This window comes from Podarcis muralis, chromosome 4, assembly GCF_964188315.1.
Source record: "Podarcis muralis chromosome 4, rPodMur119.hap1.1, whole genome shotgun sequence".
Lineage (NCBI taxonomy): Eukaryota > Metazoa > Chordata > Lepidosauria > Squamata > Lacertidae > Podarcis > Podarcis muralis.
In genome coordinates, this window is record NC_135658.1 from 90,595,926 (window position 1) to 90,612,194 (window position 16,269).

At 46.4% G+C, this 16,269-nt stretch overlaps 1 protein-coding gene across 2 annotated transcripts; it reads left to right on the top strand.

Annotated features, from left to right (window-relative positions):
* Window positions 1–1,383: 1,383 nt before the first annotated feature.
* On the top strand, window positions 1,384–11,191 carry SLITRK5 (SLIT and NTRK like family member 5). Of its 2 annotated transcripts, none has more exons than XM_077927716.1 (2): window positions 1,384–2,358; window positions 6,180–11,191. In XM_077927716.1, the coding sequence occupies exon 2, from the start codon at window positions 6,188–6,190 to the stop codon at window positions 9,071–9,073; it is 2,886 nt and encodes a 961-aa protein (XP_077783842.1). In that variant the 5' UTR covers window positions 1,384–2,358; window positions 6,180–6,187; the 3' UTR covers window positions 9,074–11,191. The 2 variants fall into 2 exon arrangements, with proteins under 2 accessions (XP_077783842.1, XP_028584123.2); XM_028728290.2 differs by lacking the exon at window positions 1,384–2,358 and adding an exon at window positions 3,438–3,610.
* The last annotated feature ends 5,078 nt before the right edge of the window (window positions 11,192–16,269 follow it).

Genomic DNA, 16,269 nt, shown 5'->3' on the forward strand with positions numbered 1-16,269 from the left:
CACTGCAGCCTTGTTCACCTCCAAATAGGGTGGCAGCTGCAAAGCCAGACTAAGCAACAATTGGTAGGTATGCAGCCATTACAGTTTAAATCTTTAATTTTCAACAGTGCTACATCATGCACTAAAGAGGGATTTAACAGAGGAAGATTTGCACTCCTCAGTGTTTTCCACTCTCTTGCCCAAGAAGATTTTGTCACACAAGTTGGAAAGATGCTAAATCACCCAGTGGACAGAAGCTCAGGATTTGTTGCCATTGGACTTAACGTCTTTCTGCCTTCTGGTAAGATACGGGACTGTTCTGGAAAAGGAAGATGGTAGAGCAGCTGAGGACATCCCAGGTCCACATTATTGCCATATTTCATGCCTAATGGCCTCCTGCATATTGAGAAGGGGGTGTCACTGGAGGTTCTGGAACATATGAAGCGTAGAATGGCTCAGGGGTGTCCCCCTGGTTGTGCTTATAGCTCATAGCTTGTGTGCGATTAGGCCTTTAGCATTCCATGCAGGCAGTTGCATTGTCATCCATCTTGCATGCATGTTGGACATTTTGGGAACATGCACAGAGGTTAGGCCTCCCTGAGCATGCTCTGAGATTGCAGAATTCATTCGGAATGCCACAATCTTCCTTGGGAATTTTGGCAGAGCAGACAGCATTTGTTCGGCTCTTTGTCAAAAGACTTTTGGAGCTGAACCCAGGCGTCCTGCTCCTCCAAATGTTTCATACTCTCTACCCACTGCCATTTTCCTTACTCTATATATCCAGTGCAAATATGTTTACAGATGCCCACAATCACCACACACCAGTGGCTATACTGCACGAATGTGCACAGGTGGATCTGTGAGATTTGTTGGATATTCCTCTGAACCAGCTGACTGGTTTCCAAAGCTGACACAACAACTTGTTCCTATTCAAAATGTAAGCATAAAAAAAGACCCGCAATGTCGTGTTTTAACATTCAGAAGGGTGTTTCCAAAGCCAACAACACAAGAAAACCCCACCACCGAGAAGTGTTGCTGACAACTTTTAATGTCATAAAATATTCACTGGCCATATTTAGCACGTTGCCTCCCGCAATTCTGCCAGCTGGCAATGAAAGAAAAGGGGTCACTCCATCAGGAAAACCTGGTGTGATTTGTTGTTCCTTCTCCAGCAGATTCCTCTCCCTGTCCTCTGATTCTCTGGCAACAAGGTCCCCTTACACAGTACTCCCGCCTGTGTAAAACATGAAACAAGGCTGATCTCCATGCCTAGGAATCATCAGCATCATCACAGCGAAAAAATCAAAATAAGAGAGAGAGAAAGGGGGAGAGCCCCCCCCCTTCGCTTTTGCTTCAAGCTAAGTGAGCATTCCTGAAGAATGCCAATTTGATGCCTAACACTGCCATCTATTGGCCGCCAATATCCGGATTGCTATTGCTGCCTTTTCTCTTTCTCCTCCCCCTCGGAGCTCTCCAGCTCCACTGTGTCTGTGGCAGCTTGGCTAGAACAGCAGCTCCATACAGAATAACTGGCTATATTTGCTTGCTTTCTCTCTCTCTCTCTCTTTCCCCTTCCTGTGGAAACCCTCTCTTGGCTCGTAGGGCCTCTCCTCTCCCCTCCCCTCCTGCGAGCTCCTTCTCTTTGCAAGTGGGGAGAGGCGAAGAAGGCAAGTTGATGGCAGTTCTTGGCTGGGGCGCCCCTGGAGCCAGCCTCCCCCGCAGCCTCCCCCAGATCTCCGCTTCTTTGCGCTCTCCTGGGAAAGAGATGCGGAAAGGCTTGCGCTCGCTCGCTGAAGCCGTCATCGGTGGATAGAGATAGCAAGGCGAGGTTGCAAGGTTTTTGTTTTTCCCTTCCTTCTTCTTACGATTGCTACTGTCATTATTCTCGATGTTGTTTTGATTTCCCCACCAGTCCGGGGGAAATACCTGGGACGGGCTGAGGTGGAATGCATCAGAGGGTGCCACCAGAGCTTTTGAGACCGGAGGAGGACCATCATTCCCAAGCAGAGGGGGATCGACGGCGGGGGCTCCCGGGGAAGGATCGGCGAGGAGAGCAGGCGCCACCGCCGCCGGGGAAGACGGGTTCCCTGCGCCCTGGTCGCCAGCCCTACCATGTCCAGAGCGCGCTGCAAGAAGAAAAAGAGGAGGCTTAAAGGGGCGGCTCGCCGGGTCCTGTCTCTCTGCCAAGGCTCCTCCGAGTGGCATCAGCCCCGGGCGCTGGGAAATGGTGTGAGCGAGCAGGCGAGGAGACCAGCGCTGAGGAAAGGAGGAGGAGGAGGAGGAAGAGGAGGAGGAAGGAGAAGGAGAAGGAGAGAGGGGAGCCTCGGCTCCAGCAGCGGCCGCTGAGCGGGGAGAAAGTTGACCTCTTCCATGGAAAGCGTAAGTACCAACAGCAAAGGGAGGCTGGGTGCGATGGGGGAACAGGGAGATGCGCGCCAAGAGAGATGGTGCGTCGGCATGTGCGGATGCTGGGGCGGAGGGGGGGGGCACAGAGACTTGTGGCGGCTGCCCATTCCGTTCACTGCAGGAAGCAGGGATTGTGTACCCCCCCCTCCACGCGTGCATTTAACCCTCCACCCAATCTCCCCCCCCCCCAACACACACCATGGCGTTTTCTTCGCCCAGGGCCTCCTGCACCCCAAGCACTCCCCCCCCCTTTGCTCGCCTATCTCCCCCCCCCCCCCACGCGCCAACCCGGGTTGTCCGTTCTTCCTCCTTACTGAATCTCTCAGGGACGACCCCCTCCGTTGTCCCCCCCTCCAGCCCCCACTTCCTGCCTTCTCCCTCCTCGTGGGCCCTACCCTTCCAACTTGCCTCCCCCCAAATCCAGCGGAGACCATCTCCTGCTTGCGACTCCCCTCCAGACGCGCGCACACTTCTCTCTCCACCCACCCCCCTCTCCAAACCACCCCCGTCTTTTTGCCCTGCCTCTGACCCAAATCCATCCGAGCAACGGAGCGAATTGCCTCTTTCCAACCTTACTACAGATTCCACTCCCTTCCTAATCACCCAGGGCGCCCCTCACCCATGTGAAAACTCATCCGGATCTCTCTCTCACACCCTTTGGCCACTCTGCCCCCCAGACCGCCCCCTCCCTCCCTCAGCACCACACAGGATTTGCACCCAGACCTCTCCAAATCACCCCTCCTGCTTGTCATTCAAAACTAGGCACCCATCAGCAAACCTCCCTTCTCCAGATAACCCCCCCCCCCAAATACCACCCACCACTTGCTAGCTTCCTTTGGGGGGGGGGCACCCCTGGCTCCCTCTCTCCTCCCCGTAATACTTCCACTCCCTCCTTCTCCACCCCTCCCTTCAGCAGCCCCCGCCCCTACTTTCCGCTACTGGGGAGGGGAGAATTGGGAGCCAGCCCTTGGCACCGCTGGTGTGTGTGCGTGTGTGTGTGTCCGGGCTTGGTTGAAGGGGGGGGGGGGTTTGGTAGCAGAGGCTCAGCGGCGTGTGCAAGGCTGTGTGTGCGCTCCCCGCTAGCCAGGCAGCCTCTTCCCAACTGCAATCCCCACCGCCTTCCCTGCTCGCCTCTGCCTGGGCGGTTTGCAACACACACCGAACGGGCGAGCGAGGCAGCTTTATGGGTTGCAACAATGCTTGGGCCCTGGAGATTTCTGCCTCAGTAAGTAGCGAGGGGGTGGAGGAGGACTGGGCGACGCGGGGGGGGGGGTCGGAGAGCGTTGATCCATGTCTCCTTGTTGCTCTTGGCTCCCCTACACCCCCATTCTTTTTTGCAAAGCAACACCACTGCCCCCAGCTTTTTGCTTGCAAACCGAGGCGGTTGCTTCAGTGCGGTAATATTAGGGGTGGAACTCATTTTTTTCCCCTCCCCGGGGAAGGGGGCACGGGAAAGAGGAGCACTGAAACAAGAATTTCACCCCTCCTCCTTTTCAAATCTCTCTCTCTCTCTCTCTGCTTCCACTCCACACACAGAAACACATTCCACTTAGCTGTTTCTCCATCCCTTTTTTCTAGCCTTTGCGAACCAGATCTCTGGAGCAATCCTCTCCATGCCACATTCAACTTTATTCGTCTCATGCCCTCTTCCCTATCCCCCTCCACGATTTTGAAGACCGGGGAAGGTGCATGGAGGAGGACATGCAAATTATTTCGTTGCTCTTGCTACCTCCGATTCAAATAAAGCCTTGGGTGGTTTTCTTCCCTTAAAAAATAAATAAAAACAGTCTGAAAGGATGCATTTATTTATTTAGCTACTTACTTATTTATGATATGGCTTTCCGAGAAGCAGCCAGATAATGGATGAATAGCTCTGCTGGACCTGAGAATTGTGTTAGAAGTGAAGGGTTTTTTTGGGGGGGTCCCCCTCCCAGCTTGACTTCTTGCTTAACGCAGAGAGGGAGACATGCTTTTTTGCCAAACCATTCATTCCACTGGTGAAGCAAAGACTTCTACCCTAATGTGCCTGGGTTCTGTTCTACTGCAAAATGCTTGCACCTAGACGGATGCTTGTCAATCTGGGAGCGATGCTTAGAAACATAAATAAATTGAGAGAGAGAGAGATGTCTAGGATCCTCCAAATTCAAATGTTCTTGGACTTGTGGGAAGGGTTGACCTGAACATATGCAAGCCATCCTCTTTCTAAAAAGCAATAATAACAAACCAAAAGTCATCGATTAACGCTGGGCGATTTATTAATCCACCCCACCCAACCCCACATGCTGCCTGCGAAGCTTCCATCCATCCTCTGTCTAGATATTTATTGTGTTCAGACACAAGTAGAAGGACCCTTTAGGGGGAAGACAGAAAGGCTTTGAGAGGGGAAAAGAAATTGGGATGGTCTTTCTGTCTGGATGCCGTTCAGAGATCAGATACAGGTTGAGGGGAGTGCAAATGGATGAGTTTTTTTGGGGGTATTCCCCAATCCACCTCCCTTGGATGCCTTCTCAGAAGGATGGAGAGTGCTGACAGCCATGGTAGCCGAGAAGCAGCAATTCCACCGCTCCTGGACTTGCTGATGATCTAGCTCTCTGAGACCCACTTAGCTCTCTCCATTGCAATTAGACTAGTTTTGCAAAGCGTGGGAGAAGAAGCAGTAGCTCAGATATGGCTGAGGCTGCAGGGACACTCCTCAAGTCTAGCATGTTTGCCAAATTCTGGGTGAGTGGCTTAAAGGATGATGCTTTTCAGTGTGTGTGTGTGTGTGTGTGAGAGAGAGAGAGAGCGCATCTGTGTTGCATTGCTGCCTTTTTGCCAGTGCCCTTGTGAAAACAACTCATTTACCAGCCGATCAATCCAGAAGCAAGCGGCGATGATAACTTCTTTCAAGAAGATCTTCTAATAAGAATTCATAAATATTCCACCAGTGGCTTGCGCTGTCTCCCCCTCCCCCTTTCTTCTTTCAAAAAAGAAAAGCCTTTGAGATGACGAGGGGGCGTATATTTAATTATTTGGCTGAAGAATTTCATCAGTTTTGATTTTCCCCCCCCTTAAAAAATTGAAATGTTGATTGACATTTTGTGTAAGCTTATACAGCAAAGCTGTTTAGGAAATCAGGGATTTGGGTGGGGGTCCACCCTTTTCAGGGTTTGTTCCCCCCACTTTCAAAACGATTAAAAATAATAATGTTGGTATTCTCTATCTTTACAGTCATTCATACTATAGACCCCTGCAGTGGAATTTCAAGGAACGGTTTTACATTTCTCTATATATGTGGAGAGCAGGCTAGCCTTGCCAAAAATGGGGGGAGACCTTCCTTTGCAGGTCACTGTTCATTCTGAATGTTCTGAGAAAGAAAGAGAAGGGTTGCCGGGTAGGTAATAGGTGAGGTTGAAAACCTCATAAAATGGTGCTTCTGTTCTCTGAAATTAGAACCAAATAACTAAACTGACAGCCATTTTATGTATATTTGTGGATTGTGTGTGTGTGTTTGTGTGTGTAGTGGGGGAGGGGAAAACACTATAGAAACAAATAAAACAAAATATTGAAATGCATTCCTAGGAATAAAGGACTTGGGTTGTGACTTTACCTTTCGAAAGACAGGAAACCTCTACTAAATCAGTAAGTTAATAGCTATTATTTAACAAGAGTTAGATGGGTGTCTTGTAATCAAAACCCTTGGCAAGCAACCTAAATTCTGTCCCTCTGCAGCCTTGCCTCCTAACTTTGTCATGATCTAGGCTTCAGTCCTCGTGACATGACGGTGTTTTGTTCTCTCTTCTTGCCCTCCGCAGGAGATAACATGTATGCTTGCTGCTCTACGGTGACTCTGGAGCAGGATCTCAACAAGAAAATGCATATCTGGATGGTACAAACCATAGCCTTTGCTTTAACATCTCTAGTCCTGGCGTGGGCAGAAAGCATTGAGTATTATGGGGAGATCTGTGATAACAAATGCCCTTGCGAGGAGAAGGATGGCATCTTGACGGTGAGCTGTGAGAACCGGGGGATCATCAACCTCTCTGAGATCAGCCCCCCCAAATTCTCCATCTACCATCTCCTGCTGTCCGGGAATCTTCTCAACAGGCTCTACCCCAACCAGTTTGTCAATTATAGTGGGGCTTCGATTTTGCACCTGGGGGGCAATGACATCCAAGATATCGAGACAGGAGCCTTTCATGGGCTGAGGGGCTTGAGGAGGCTGCACTTGAACAACAACAAGCTGGAAATACTGAGGGATGACACTTTCGTAGGGCTGGAGAGCTTGGAGTACCTGCAAGTTGATTACAATTATATCAGCGCTATCGAACCCAGCGCTTTCAGCAAGCTGCATCTGTTGCAGGTGCTGATTCTGAACGACAACCTCCTCTCGTCGTTGCCCAACAACCTGTTTCGTTTTGTGCCCTTGACTCATCTCGATTTGAGGGGCAACCGGCTCAAACTCCTTCCCTACTTGGGCCTCCTGCAGCACATGGATAAGGTGGTGGAGCTGCAGCTGGAGGAGAACCCGTGGAACTGCTCCTGTGAGCTGATAGCTCTCAAGGATTGGTTGGACAGTATATCCTATTCAGCCCTGGTGGGGGATGTAGTCTGCGAAACCCCTTTCCGTTTACATGGGAGGGATTTGGATGAGGTTTCCAAGCAGGAGCTTTGTCCTAGGAGGCTCATCTCCGATTATGAGATGAGGCCACAGACCCCGCTGAGCACCACAGGGTATTTTCATACCACACCAGCCTCTGTAAACTCTGTGGCTACTTCTTCCTCGGCTGTTTACAAATCGCCCTTGAAGCCCAAAGGGACCCGCCAACCCAACAAGTCCAGGGTGCGTCCTACCTCCCGCTTGCCCTCCAAGGATCTGGGATACAGCAACTATGGCCCCAGCATTGCTTACCAGACCAAATCCCCGGTGCCTTTGGAGTGTCCTACAGCTTGCACTTGCAACCTACAGATCTCCGATTTGGGTCTCAATGTCAACTGCCAAGAAAGGAAGATTGAGAGCATCTCAGAGCTCCAACCGAAGCCGTACAACCCGAAGAAGATGTACCTGACTGAGAACTACATTGCCCTGGTGCGCAGGTCGGATTTCCTGGATGCTACTGGCTTGGATTTGCTTCACCTGGGCAATAACCGCATCTCGGTCATTCAGGATCGGGCCTTTGAGGATCTAACTAACTTGAGGAGGCTCTACCTGAATGGGAACCGGATTGAAAAACTGAACCCAGAGCTTTTCTATGGGCTTCAGAGTTTGCAGTACCTCTTCCTGCAATATAACGTAATCCGGGAGATTGAGCCAGGCACTTTTGACCCTGTGCCCAATTTGCAGCTCTTGTTTCTCAACAACAACCTGCTGAGATCTTTACCTGGAGGCATTTTTTCTGGCTTAACTCTCTACAGGTTGAACCTGAGAAGCAACCATTTCTCCTACCTTCCTGTAAGTGGAGTGCTTGACCAGCTGAAATCCCTCCTGCAGATAGATCTCCACGAGAACCCATGGGATTGTACATGCGACGTGGTGGGCATGAAGTTGTGGATCGAGCAACTCAACACAGGAGTCCTTGTGGACCAGGTAATCTGTGAATCCCCTAAGAAATTTGCTCAGAATTACATGAGGAACATCAAAGCAGAACTGCTGTGCCCAGACTACTCTGACATCATTGTTTCCACACCCACTCCATCATCCATGCAGGGACCAGCCAAGACCACCCCCTTTTCCAACTCCGGGCAGATCAATAGCACCTTGGAGGACGACGACTCGGCATCACCTTCTGGTGGCTCGTCTTCCTCCTCTTCTTCCACGGTGCCTTTGTCAGTGTTGATCCTCAGCTTACTGCTGGTCTTCATCATGTCTGTATTTGTGGCCGCAGGTCTCTTTGTGCTGGTGATGAAGCGCAGGAAGAAGGTCCAAGGCGACCATGCCAGCACCAACAACTCGGATGTGAGCTCTTTCAACATGCAGTACAGTGTGTACACAGGAGGGGGAGCCCCCCATTCCCACCCACACGCCCATCACCAGCAGCATCCGCAGCATCTTCACCATGGAGGAGGAGGTGGTGGTCCGGCTTTGCCCAAGGTGAAAACCCCCGCGGGACACGTCTATGAGTACATCCCTCATCCTTTAGGTCACATGTGCAAGAACCCAATCTACCGCTCCAGAGAGGGCAACGCTGGTGAGGATTACAAAGATCTCCATGAGCTCAAGGTGACCTACAGCAACCATCACCTCCAGCCCCAACCCCCACCACCCCCACAGGCCTTGGGGCAGCCCCAAGCAGCTCCGGGGGGGCAAGAGGAGACCCTCCGGAGCCCCACATACAGTGTGAGCACCATTGAGCCTCGGGACGAGTTGCTTTCCCCTGTCCAGGATGCTGATCGTTTTTACAGGGGCATTTTGGAGCCCGACAAACACCCTTCTTCCACTTTGGGGGGCAGCAACCTCCCTGAGTACCCTAAGTTCCCCCCAACTGCCTACACTTACTCCCCTAACTATGACCTTAGGCGCCCCCCTCACCCCTATTTGCATCCCGGCCCGGGGGACAGTCGGCTCCGGGAAACAGTGCTCTACACCCCCCCAAGCACTGTTTACGTGGAGCCCAACAGGAACGAATACCTGGAGCTAAAAGCAAAACTAAACGCAGAGCCGGACTACCTCGAAGTGTTGGAAAAACAGACCACATTCAGTCAGTTCTGAGACCTCCTCCTCTTCTCCCGTCCTCCCACCCAGAGCATTTGTATTTAATAACCACACACAAAGAAACACACTGTTGATCTTCTCTCCTCCACATCCCTTCCCTCCCCAAATCCGCCTTTGCTTCATGTTGTTGGAAGGTGAAGTGCCTTGGCACAGAAGTTTCCAGCTTCGGGGAAAGTTACCGAAAGGGTGTGCTGATTCCATAGTTATAGATCTTTCTCTCTTTCTCCCTGCCCTCTTTATTTTTATTTTGGTTTCTTCTTTTTTTAACCACCTCACAGCCAGTAGGAATCAATCAATCGAGCGAACTAGACACAGCATTTGTTCTCGCACTCACTTATATGGTTTGTGTGATGCTAAAAAGGAGGAATTGGGATGTGGGTTTTTTTGTTTTTAGTTTTTAAGAGAGTGATGTCTCATATGACGATGTTGAAAAGGTCACATAAATCATTTTATCTTGTTCTTTATGTTGAATATTCATTGCTGACAATTCCCTCCTCCCTCACCTCAGTTCAACAGTGCTGGGCACCAAGTTCCCTTCTGAGGCATGGATGGCTTTGGGGAAGGTGGGCAGGGGAGAGAGAGAGATTGGCACACCCTGACTTTAATACAAGGTCGTTTGGTTCCCCCACCCCACTCCCCCTTTTTTAAGGAAAAAGAAAAGAGGATGTATTTGTATGTTTCTGGACTTTTGAATTTAAAACCAATATTATGATCTTTAAAAGGATCACCCTAGATGTGGACAAATCAATAAAGAGTTCAGAGATATATGATCCATAACTGGTTAGTAAAAATAACTTATTGAAATATATACAAAAAAAAATTATTTTATTGTAGCTCCTATTTTTATATACATGGTAGCATTTTCTTCACTCTTTGAGGCTCCATTCCTCCGGAATGCTTACTTATTGTATGTGGTTAAACTTCCCTCTGGAATAGAAAGCAGGGCCTTCTTCACACATTACGATGTCCTTTTCTAGATGTAGACCTAAAAAAATGTGACAAAACAGGCGCTAGAATTGCATAATTTGCAGCTCCATCCGGCAGAGAGACCAGATTGGTTGTGGCTCTTTGTCGTGTGTACAATTGGCGGCAAAGCCTGGTTTGCTGCTGTGTCATGTGTGAAATGGTCCTATAGAGTTAATGGCAAAGGGGAAACACCTGACAGATACATAGGCTGCTCTTCTGCACACAGCTATGCTCCTACTGACTTCAGTGGGGATTGAAGCTGCCTCATGGAGCACAGAATTGCAGTTTGAGGCATCTTCTACATTTGCCAGAGCAGGTTCCTACTAAATTGTGGTACTTTTAAGTTCCATCTCCCACTGCCCAGGGTGTTGAATAGGTTACAGGATGAGGCCCAGAGTCTGTGATTTGCTCAGAAGTGTTACACTGCATTCTGAGCTCTTTCTATCCCCCCTCCCAAACTCTGCACAAAGCTGTTGTGGTCTCTGGAGAATGTCAGAAATCACCAAGGGGGATCCAGATCCAGTTTGTCACACTTTAGACCCATTGAATTCAACAAACCAGCTTAGTAATTTAAGTCCCACTGCTTTCGGTGGAACTGGAGTGTGCCTCACATAATTTGGATCCAAGCCACTGAAATTAAATCATCAACACTATCATCACCAAAACCTAATAGACAATCCAAGGCAATCAGTCGGTACAGGAAAGAAATATATATGATCTATTTTTTTGTTGCTGCTTCTTCTTATGAATGATTATTCTACAGAGCCTCCTGCTAGGATGACTAATTGGACTAATTAGTGAGGGACATGTAGAAATTGTTTATTTTAGCAGGAGTGGTGGTGGTGGTTTATTTTCATAATTCAACCAAAATATCTTAGTTGGAGAACTGCTGGGTTGTTCAGTCGAGCATAATTGCCCTTGTACAGATCCATTTGTGTGCTGGCACCTTGGAAGGCCAAAATGACGGACTGTACAAATCTATTTATGGAATATTGATTCTTACCCCTTTGGGCAGCAAGCAGTGGCAAAAGATATTCATAAACACAGCATCACTGTACAATGGGACAGGTTGTGGTCTCATATGTATCCCAGCACATGTAATTTTTTTTTTATATAGTTTATGAATAAACACTTGATAACAATTTCAAACGGAAGGAAATGAAATAGTCTTTACCGGAAGCTACATGATTTATTTCCAGTGCCAATTGTTGCTCACGCATGAACATCATTCTCCCCACACCCTTTATTACTGACATCATGGACGTGATAGCATTAAACTCATGCATTCTTTAAGGTGTTTCCTGAACTCGCCGTACTTAATCACGCCGACGGTACATAGCTCTGCAGACCTATGTTGTATAATGCTATAGTTTCACCTTGAAATTTTGTCTCCTTTCTATAGTTTTCGTTTTATATGTGTGAAACTGGGTAAGTGATATTTCACGTGGATTCTTAACCTTGTGGCATGTCCAGGGTTTCTGTTTTGGGAAAGGGGGGATATATGGTTTTGTTGGATAATTTTCCTGAAAGAACTTTCTATCTGGATTTTCTTACTTGTGCAAAGTATATGACTTTTTTTAAAAAGAAAATTTGAGACCTCAGGTTGTGTATTTTTTAAATCTTGCTTTCATCAAGGTACTTTTGATTTCTTCCAGACCTTGTCTCATCCTAGCTTTCTCAAAAGGGAGAAAGGAATAAACCATGTTATTGGGGAGGGGGCTGCATTTGGATGTAATGCATCTGAATATGGATTTTGAGTGTGATTGTGGAAAGGCATTTATTTGCTAAAACTACACATTTGCTAACATCAGTGTTTTGCATTGTGACATTGGATTTCTCACTAATTCTCATCAAGCTAAAAAATCCTGTGAATACCTTCTCTTGGCTGCGTGACTGAAGTGATCAGTTTGAACAGAGAATATATCTAATTTCATATATAGGGTATCAAGGATCAGATATTGATTTTAGACGTGTCAGATGCCAAATGCAGAGTTTGCATTTGAATTTGGATGTGCTGCATTGTTTGACCTTATTTATAATTGCCAATTTATCCTTCGAATTGACTTGAACGAGGACGTTCCCCCTCTTTCCGCCCCCATCTGTAGATTTTGTTTGGTGTATTTTTCCCCCTTGGTTAAGCTTGTGGCATGCATTCATATCCTGATTAGAAGAAGGCATGAGCGGATTTAGATATGATGTGAATACTTCAGTCATTGCTAGGACTGCTGCTTTTTGTGCTTTTGGCAGGATTCCTGCATCCTTGATTTCTAGCTAGCTATTCCCAATTTGGGAACTGCATCTTGCTTTGTAGCTGCCTATCATGTAGCTGTTAGCAGCAAAGGAGACCTACCAGGAAACAAAAACAAAAAAACCCAATAGCAATTGTAATTGTCATATTTATAGCTTGGTCCCATCACATGAGGGCTCAATGATTCACCATGAGTCAGTGAGTATTATGATTTCCTAAGAGCACCAGACGTCAGTAGGAAGAAAGTTCACATGGGATGTGATTGTCGCCATGTAAACGGCTCGTCAACCAATTTTTAGGTTTTTAACTGAAAATCAAGAATGTGTGACTGGGGCATCCATTCTCAGGATTTAGAGAGGCAGCAGATAATGAAATATGGCTCTAGGCCTTTTATGTACTCTGAGTCTAGGGAACCCCAAAAAAGAATGGGGCTACATGTTACACTTTCTCTGGCGACTGGATTCCATATTGCACTCTAGCCCGGTTGACACTTTTCCTTCTGGGTTTATGCCTGCTGTCCCCAAGCTCTAGAGTGTCTATACACATTCAGTGGAAGTTTGAAGGGGGCTTTATTGACGTACAGCTATATGGAAGGAGGGCCTTCCACGTGCTTGGGAACCCTGCACAGAATTGTTCATGTAGATAAGCCTAGACTCATGCATCTAAACAGCCCATTCATATTTTCTGCTGAATGCACAGCGTGATGTGGTCACTGGGTGCTTTCCCATTTCCTCCTCTGTGTATTACAATATTGAATTTGGGGAAGGGGGACGGGGACGCACCATGTGATGTGGTGGCAGCTTCACAATGGAATTTCCCTGCCTCACCATGACTGATGACCAATTAATTTGAGAGTGTCTCTGGATAACTTGGCAATGAATGATGTCAGAAAGCTCCTTCCTTAAGTCAGGGATGGGCGAGCCTGTGACACTTGAAGCATTGTTAGGCTACAGTTCCCGTAATCATTGGCTGGGGCTAATGGGTGTTGGAGTCCAATGTAGCTTAGAGGACCACAGCTTCCCTACAACTGCCTTAAATCTAATATGCTAAATTGTGTATTTTAATATGCTGTGATGGGTTGTTTCCACATGTGAAAAAATATATAATTGCATAGGAAATGATAAATAATCCTGCATTAGCAATGGACTTTTTTTTATAGAACATGGGGAGCTGCATTGTACTAACTCAACCTCTCAAGTTCAGTATTGTCTGTGTTTTTTGCTGTAGATCCATGCTGAAAAAAGCTATTTACAGTAGAGTATATACTGTCGTGATGAGAGGGGATAGGCAGGCAAGACGCCATTTTCCTACAACATACATGGCTTGGGAACTTCCGGCTAAATGGAGGAAGGAAAGGACTGAAGGTCCACAAGAATGGGAGGATTTTTTTTTTTTTTTTTGCACAAACCCGGTAAATATGCAGAAGACTTTTCCAAAAGAAAAGATGCCAAAGGGAAAATTCTCATTGGTCAGAACTGTAACATGAAGTGCCCTTGTGTTATCGGATATTTATTTATTAATCCGATGAATCATTTTTACCCTTTAACCAAGAAGGTCTCTAGAGTGGCTTACACAAGATAAAAAAAAAGTCCCTGCCCAGAGTTTTACAATCTGAAAGGCATGACACCAAAGGAAAAAAGGGAGGAAGGAAGAGGAAAGCAGACAAATTTAGAAACTAATCTCTTAGGCTCCTACAACCAATCTACAACATTTCCTAAACAATTTATCTTCAGAACAAAGTAGATAAGTGGTGTTTTACTTGAGATTTAGGTGCTGAGGTGAATTAAAGGTTACCCATTGGATGAACAAGATTTAAAGACACCTAGGTCCAAATGAAGATATTACAGTGTTGTGTAAGCAGGGCTGTTTGAGACCTCGGTTAGAAATAGGGTGTTTCAGTGAGTAAAATGTTTAATTTCTAAATTAAACAAAATTATAGGGAAACTCAAATGAGACACAAACTTGATAGCTATTTCTGCTGTGAAAGAGAAATTATGTATCATATATTGAGCTATTAAAGAGGATAATTTCACATTTATATATGTGTGTATGTTGATAAATATACAGAAAGAAAATGATGAATATACATAGAGATACAGATTGAGACAAACACTGTCCTGTAATCTTAAATATTCCACTAATCAGCTGAGGAATGAACTAGGGTTTAAACTGACTCAGTGTTGGCAGCCAATTTTAATCGGTGAAGGCAAATTTTAATTAGTGGAGGCGAGAGTTAAGGACATGCCTTGTCTTACTTTTTTTTTTTTAAGCTAGTTTGGTGGTTAATGTAATAGTGAGTGAAAATGAACATATTAAAGATGTCCTTTCAGGGATAGTGTTTGTATATAAATGGCAAGTTACCTTCTACTATCTTCAGCAGCTCAAAAAACCACTTGTGTTGATATTTTGGTACTATGCAAATATATTTAAATGTAACCAATTAAGTGGTTAAAAAGGCAGGTGATTTAATCAAATAGCTTCTGATTAATTAGTCAAAAGTCCTAGTTATATTGCGAGATAAACAGCTGAGCAACTGATAAACAGAGTGCAACTGAACATTCATTATACAATCATTGGTTTTTAAAGGAATTTTGAAAACTTCTTGGTGTGGCTTTGATTTTGTTCGACCGTTCGTATTTTGGGTTCCTCCCTTTTTTTCCTACTCAATTTTTCGAAGCCATGCATTATTGACAAAGGATGTTGATCTTGCAAAAATGAGTGTTCTATCTACCTTTGTGTTTCCCTTTTCGGGAGTCTTGGGGTTGAGGTGTGTGGATCTATAAGGGGAGTGAGAACAGAGAGAACTGGGGATGCTTGATTGTGAAAACACATAGGGCTGCTCAGCATGTTCACCTTTTGAGGTGACAATCACAAGGAAATTTTACCTTGTCAGTTTTCCCATGGTGAAATAATCCTTAGAAATGTGCTCTGGTATGGTGACAGCTGGTATTTACTAAATCAGGGGGAAAGCTTGCAAAGTGATGTGGTTACTGCTAGCTGCCACCACGTGGGGGTGCATTCATGAGAAATATTCGCCATGTGAAACTGACAAGGTGAAAAACAACGGCAGTGGTTTCAACCACGTCAAAGGTGAATGTGGGAATCCAGCCGTTGATGAAGGCAAGCCTTCTCCCTGTTTTCATTCTGCGCTTTGCTTTAAGATGAGCACATGAGGAGGGATTATTGGACGTATGTTTGCGCGTAAGAAAAGACTTGCCGCTGAAACACGGCTGGATCTCTGCTAATTGATTTCTTTTGCTCTTAAATTATGGAAATTTTTTCTGCTCTTAAAAGTTGGAAGCTAACTTGAGGATCGCCTCTGTAGTGTCTGGCGCAATCGTAAGCATATTTACTTGAGCGCCATAGAAGTCGATGGGCTTTAATCTAACGTGATGGACTTAAAGGATTTAAACTAGGAATAGGAACCAGTGGCTCTCCAGATGTTGCGCTCTGATTCCCATCAGTGCCAGCCAGTGTGACTAATGGTTGGAGATTACAGTAGTCCAACAACACAGGGAGGGCCACAGGTTTGTTATCCCTGCTTAAACCGTAAGAGATCTGTGGATTTTATCTGAGTATGTGACCCTATGAAACTGACTTATACTGAGTCAAATGATTGGCCCCATAACTCAGTAACCTGATTCTTTTAGCTGGATGTACCAAATAGTGAAGCTGGGAGCTTCTGCAAGTAAAGCATGTGTTTTCGCACTGAGCTATGGCTTTCTGTGAGTTGTAGGTGGTTCACAATGACATTACTGGAATTTATTTAGTTTGATGAGGAGCATAGACAAATTCTCAGAGGATTAGGCTATAAGTGGGTATCAGGGTATGCCTCTGAATAGTAATGGGAACAGCATTGCCCTAGTGGGTCTGCCATGTCGTTTCTGTCACATTTATCATTGTGCATCATGCAGTGCCCCCTCCTGGCTATCATGTGATGAACCTTCCTGCCAGGAGTAATGCAGTAAATATGGCCAAA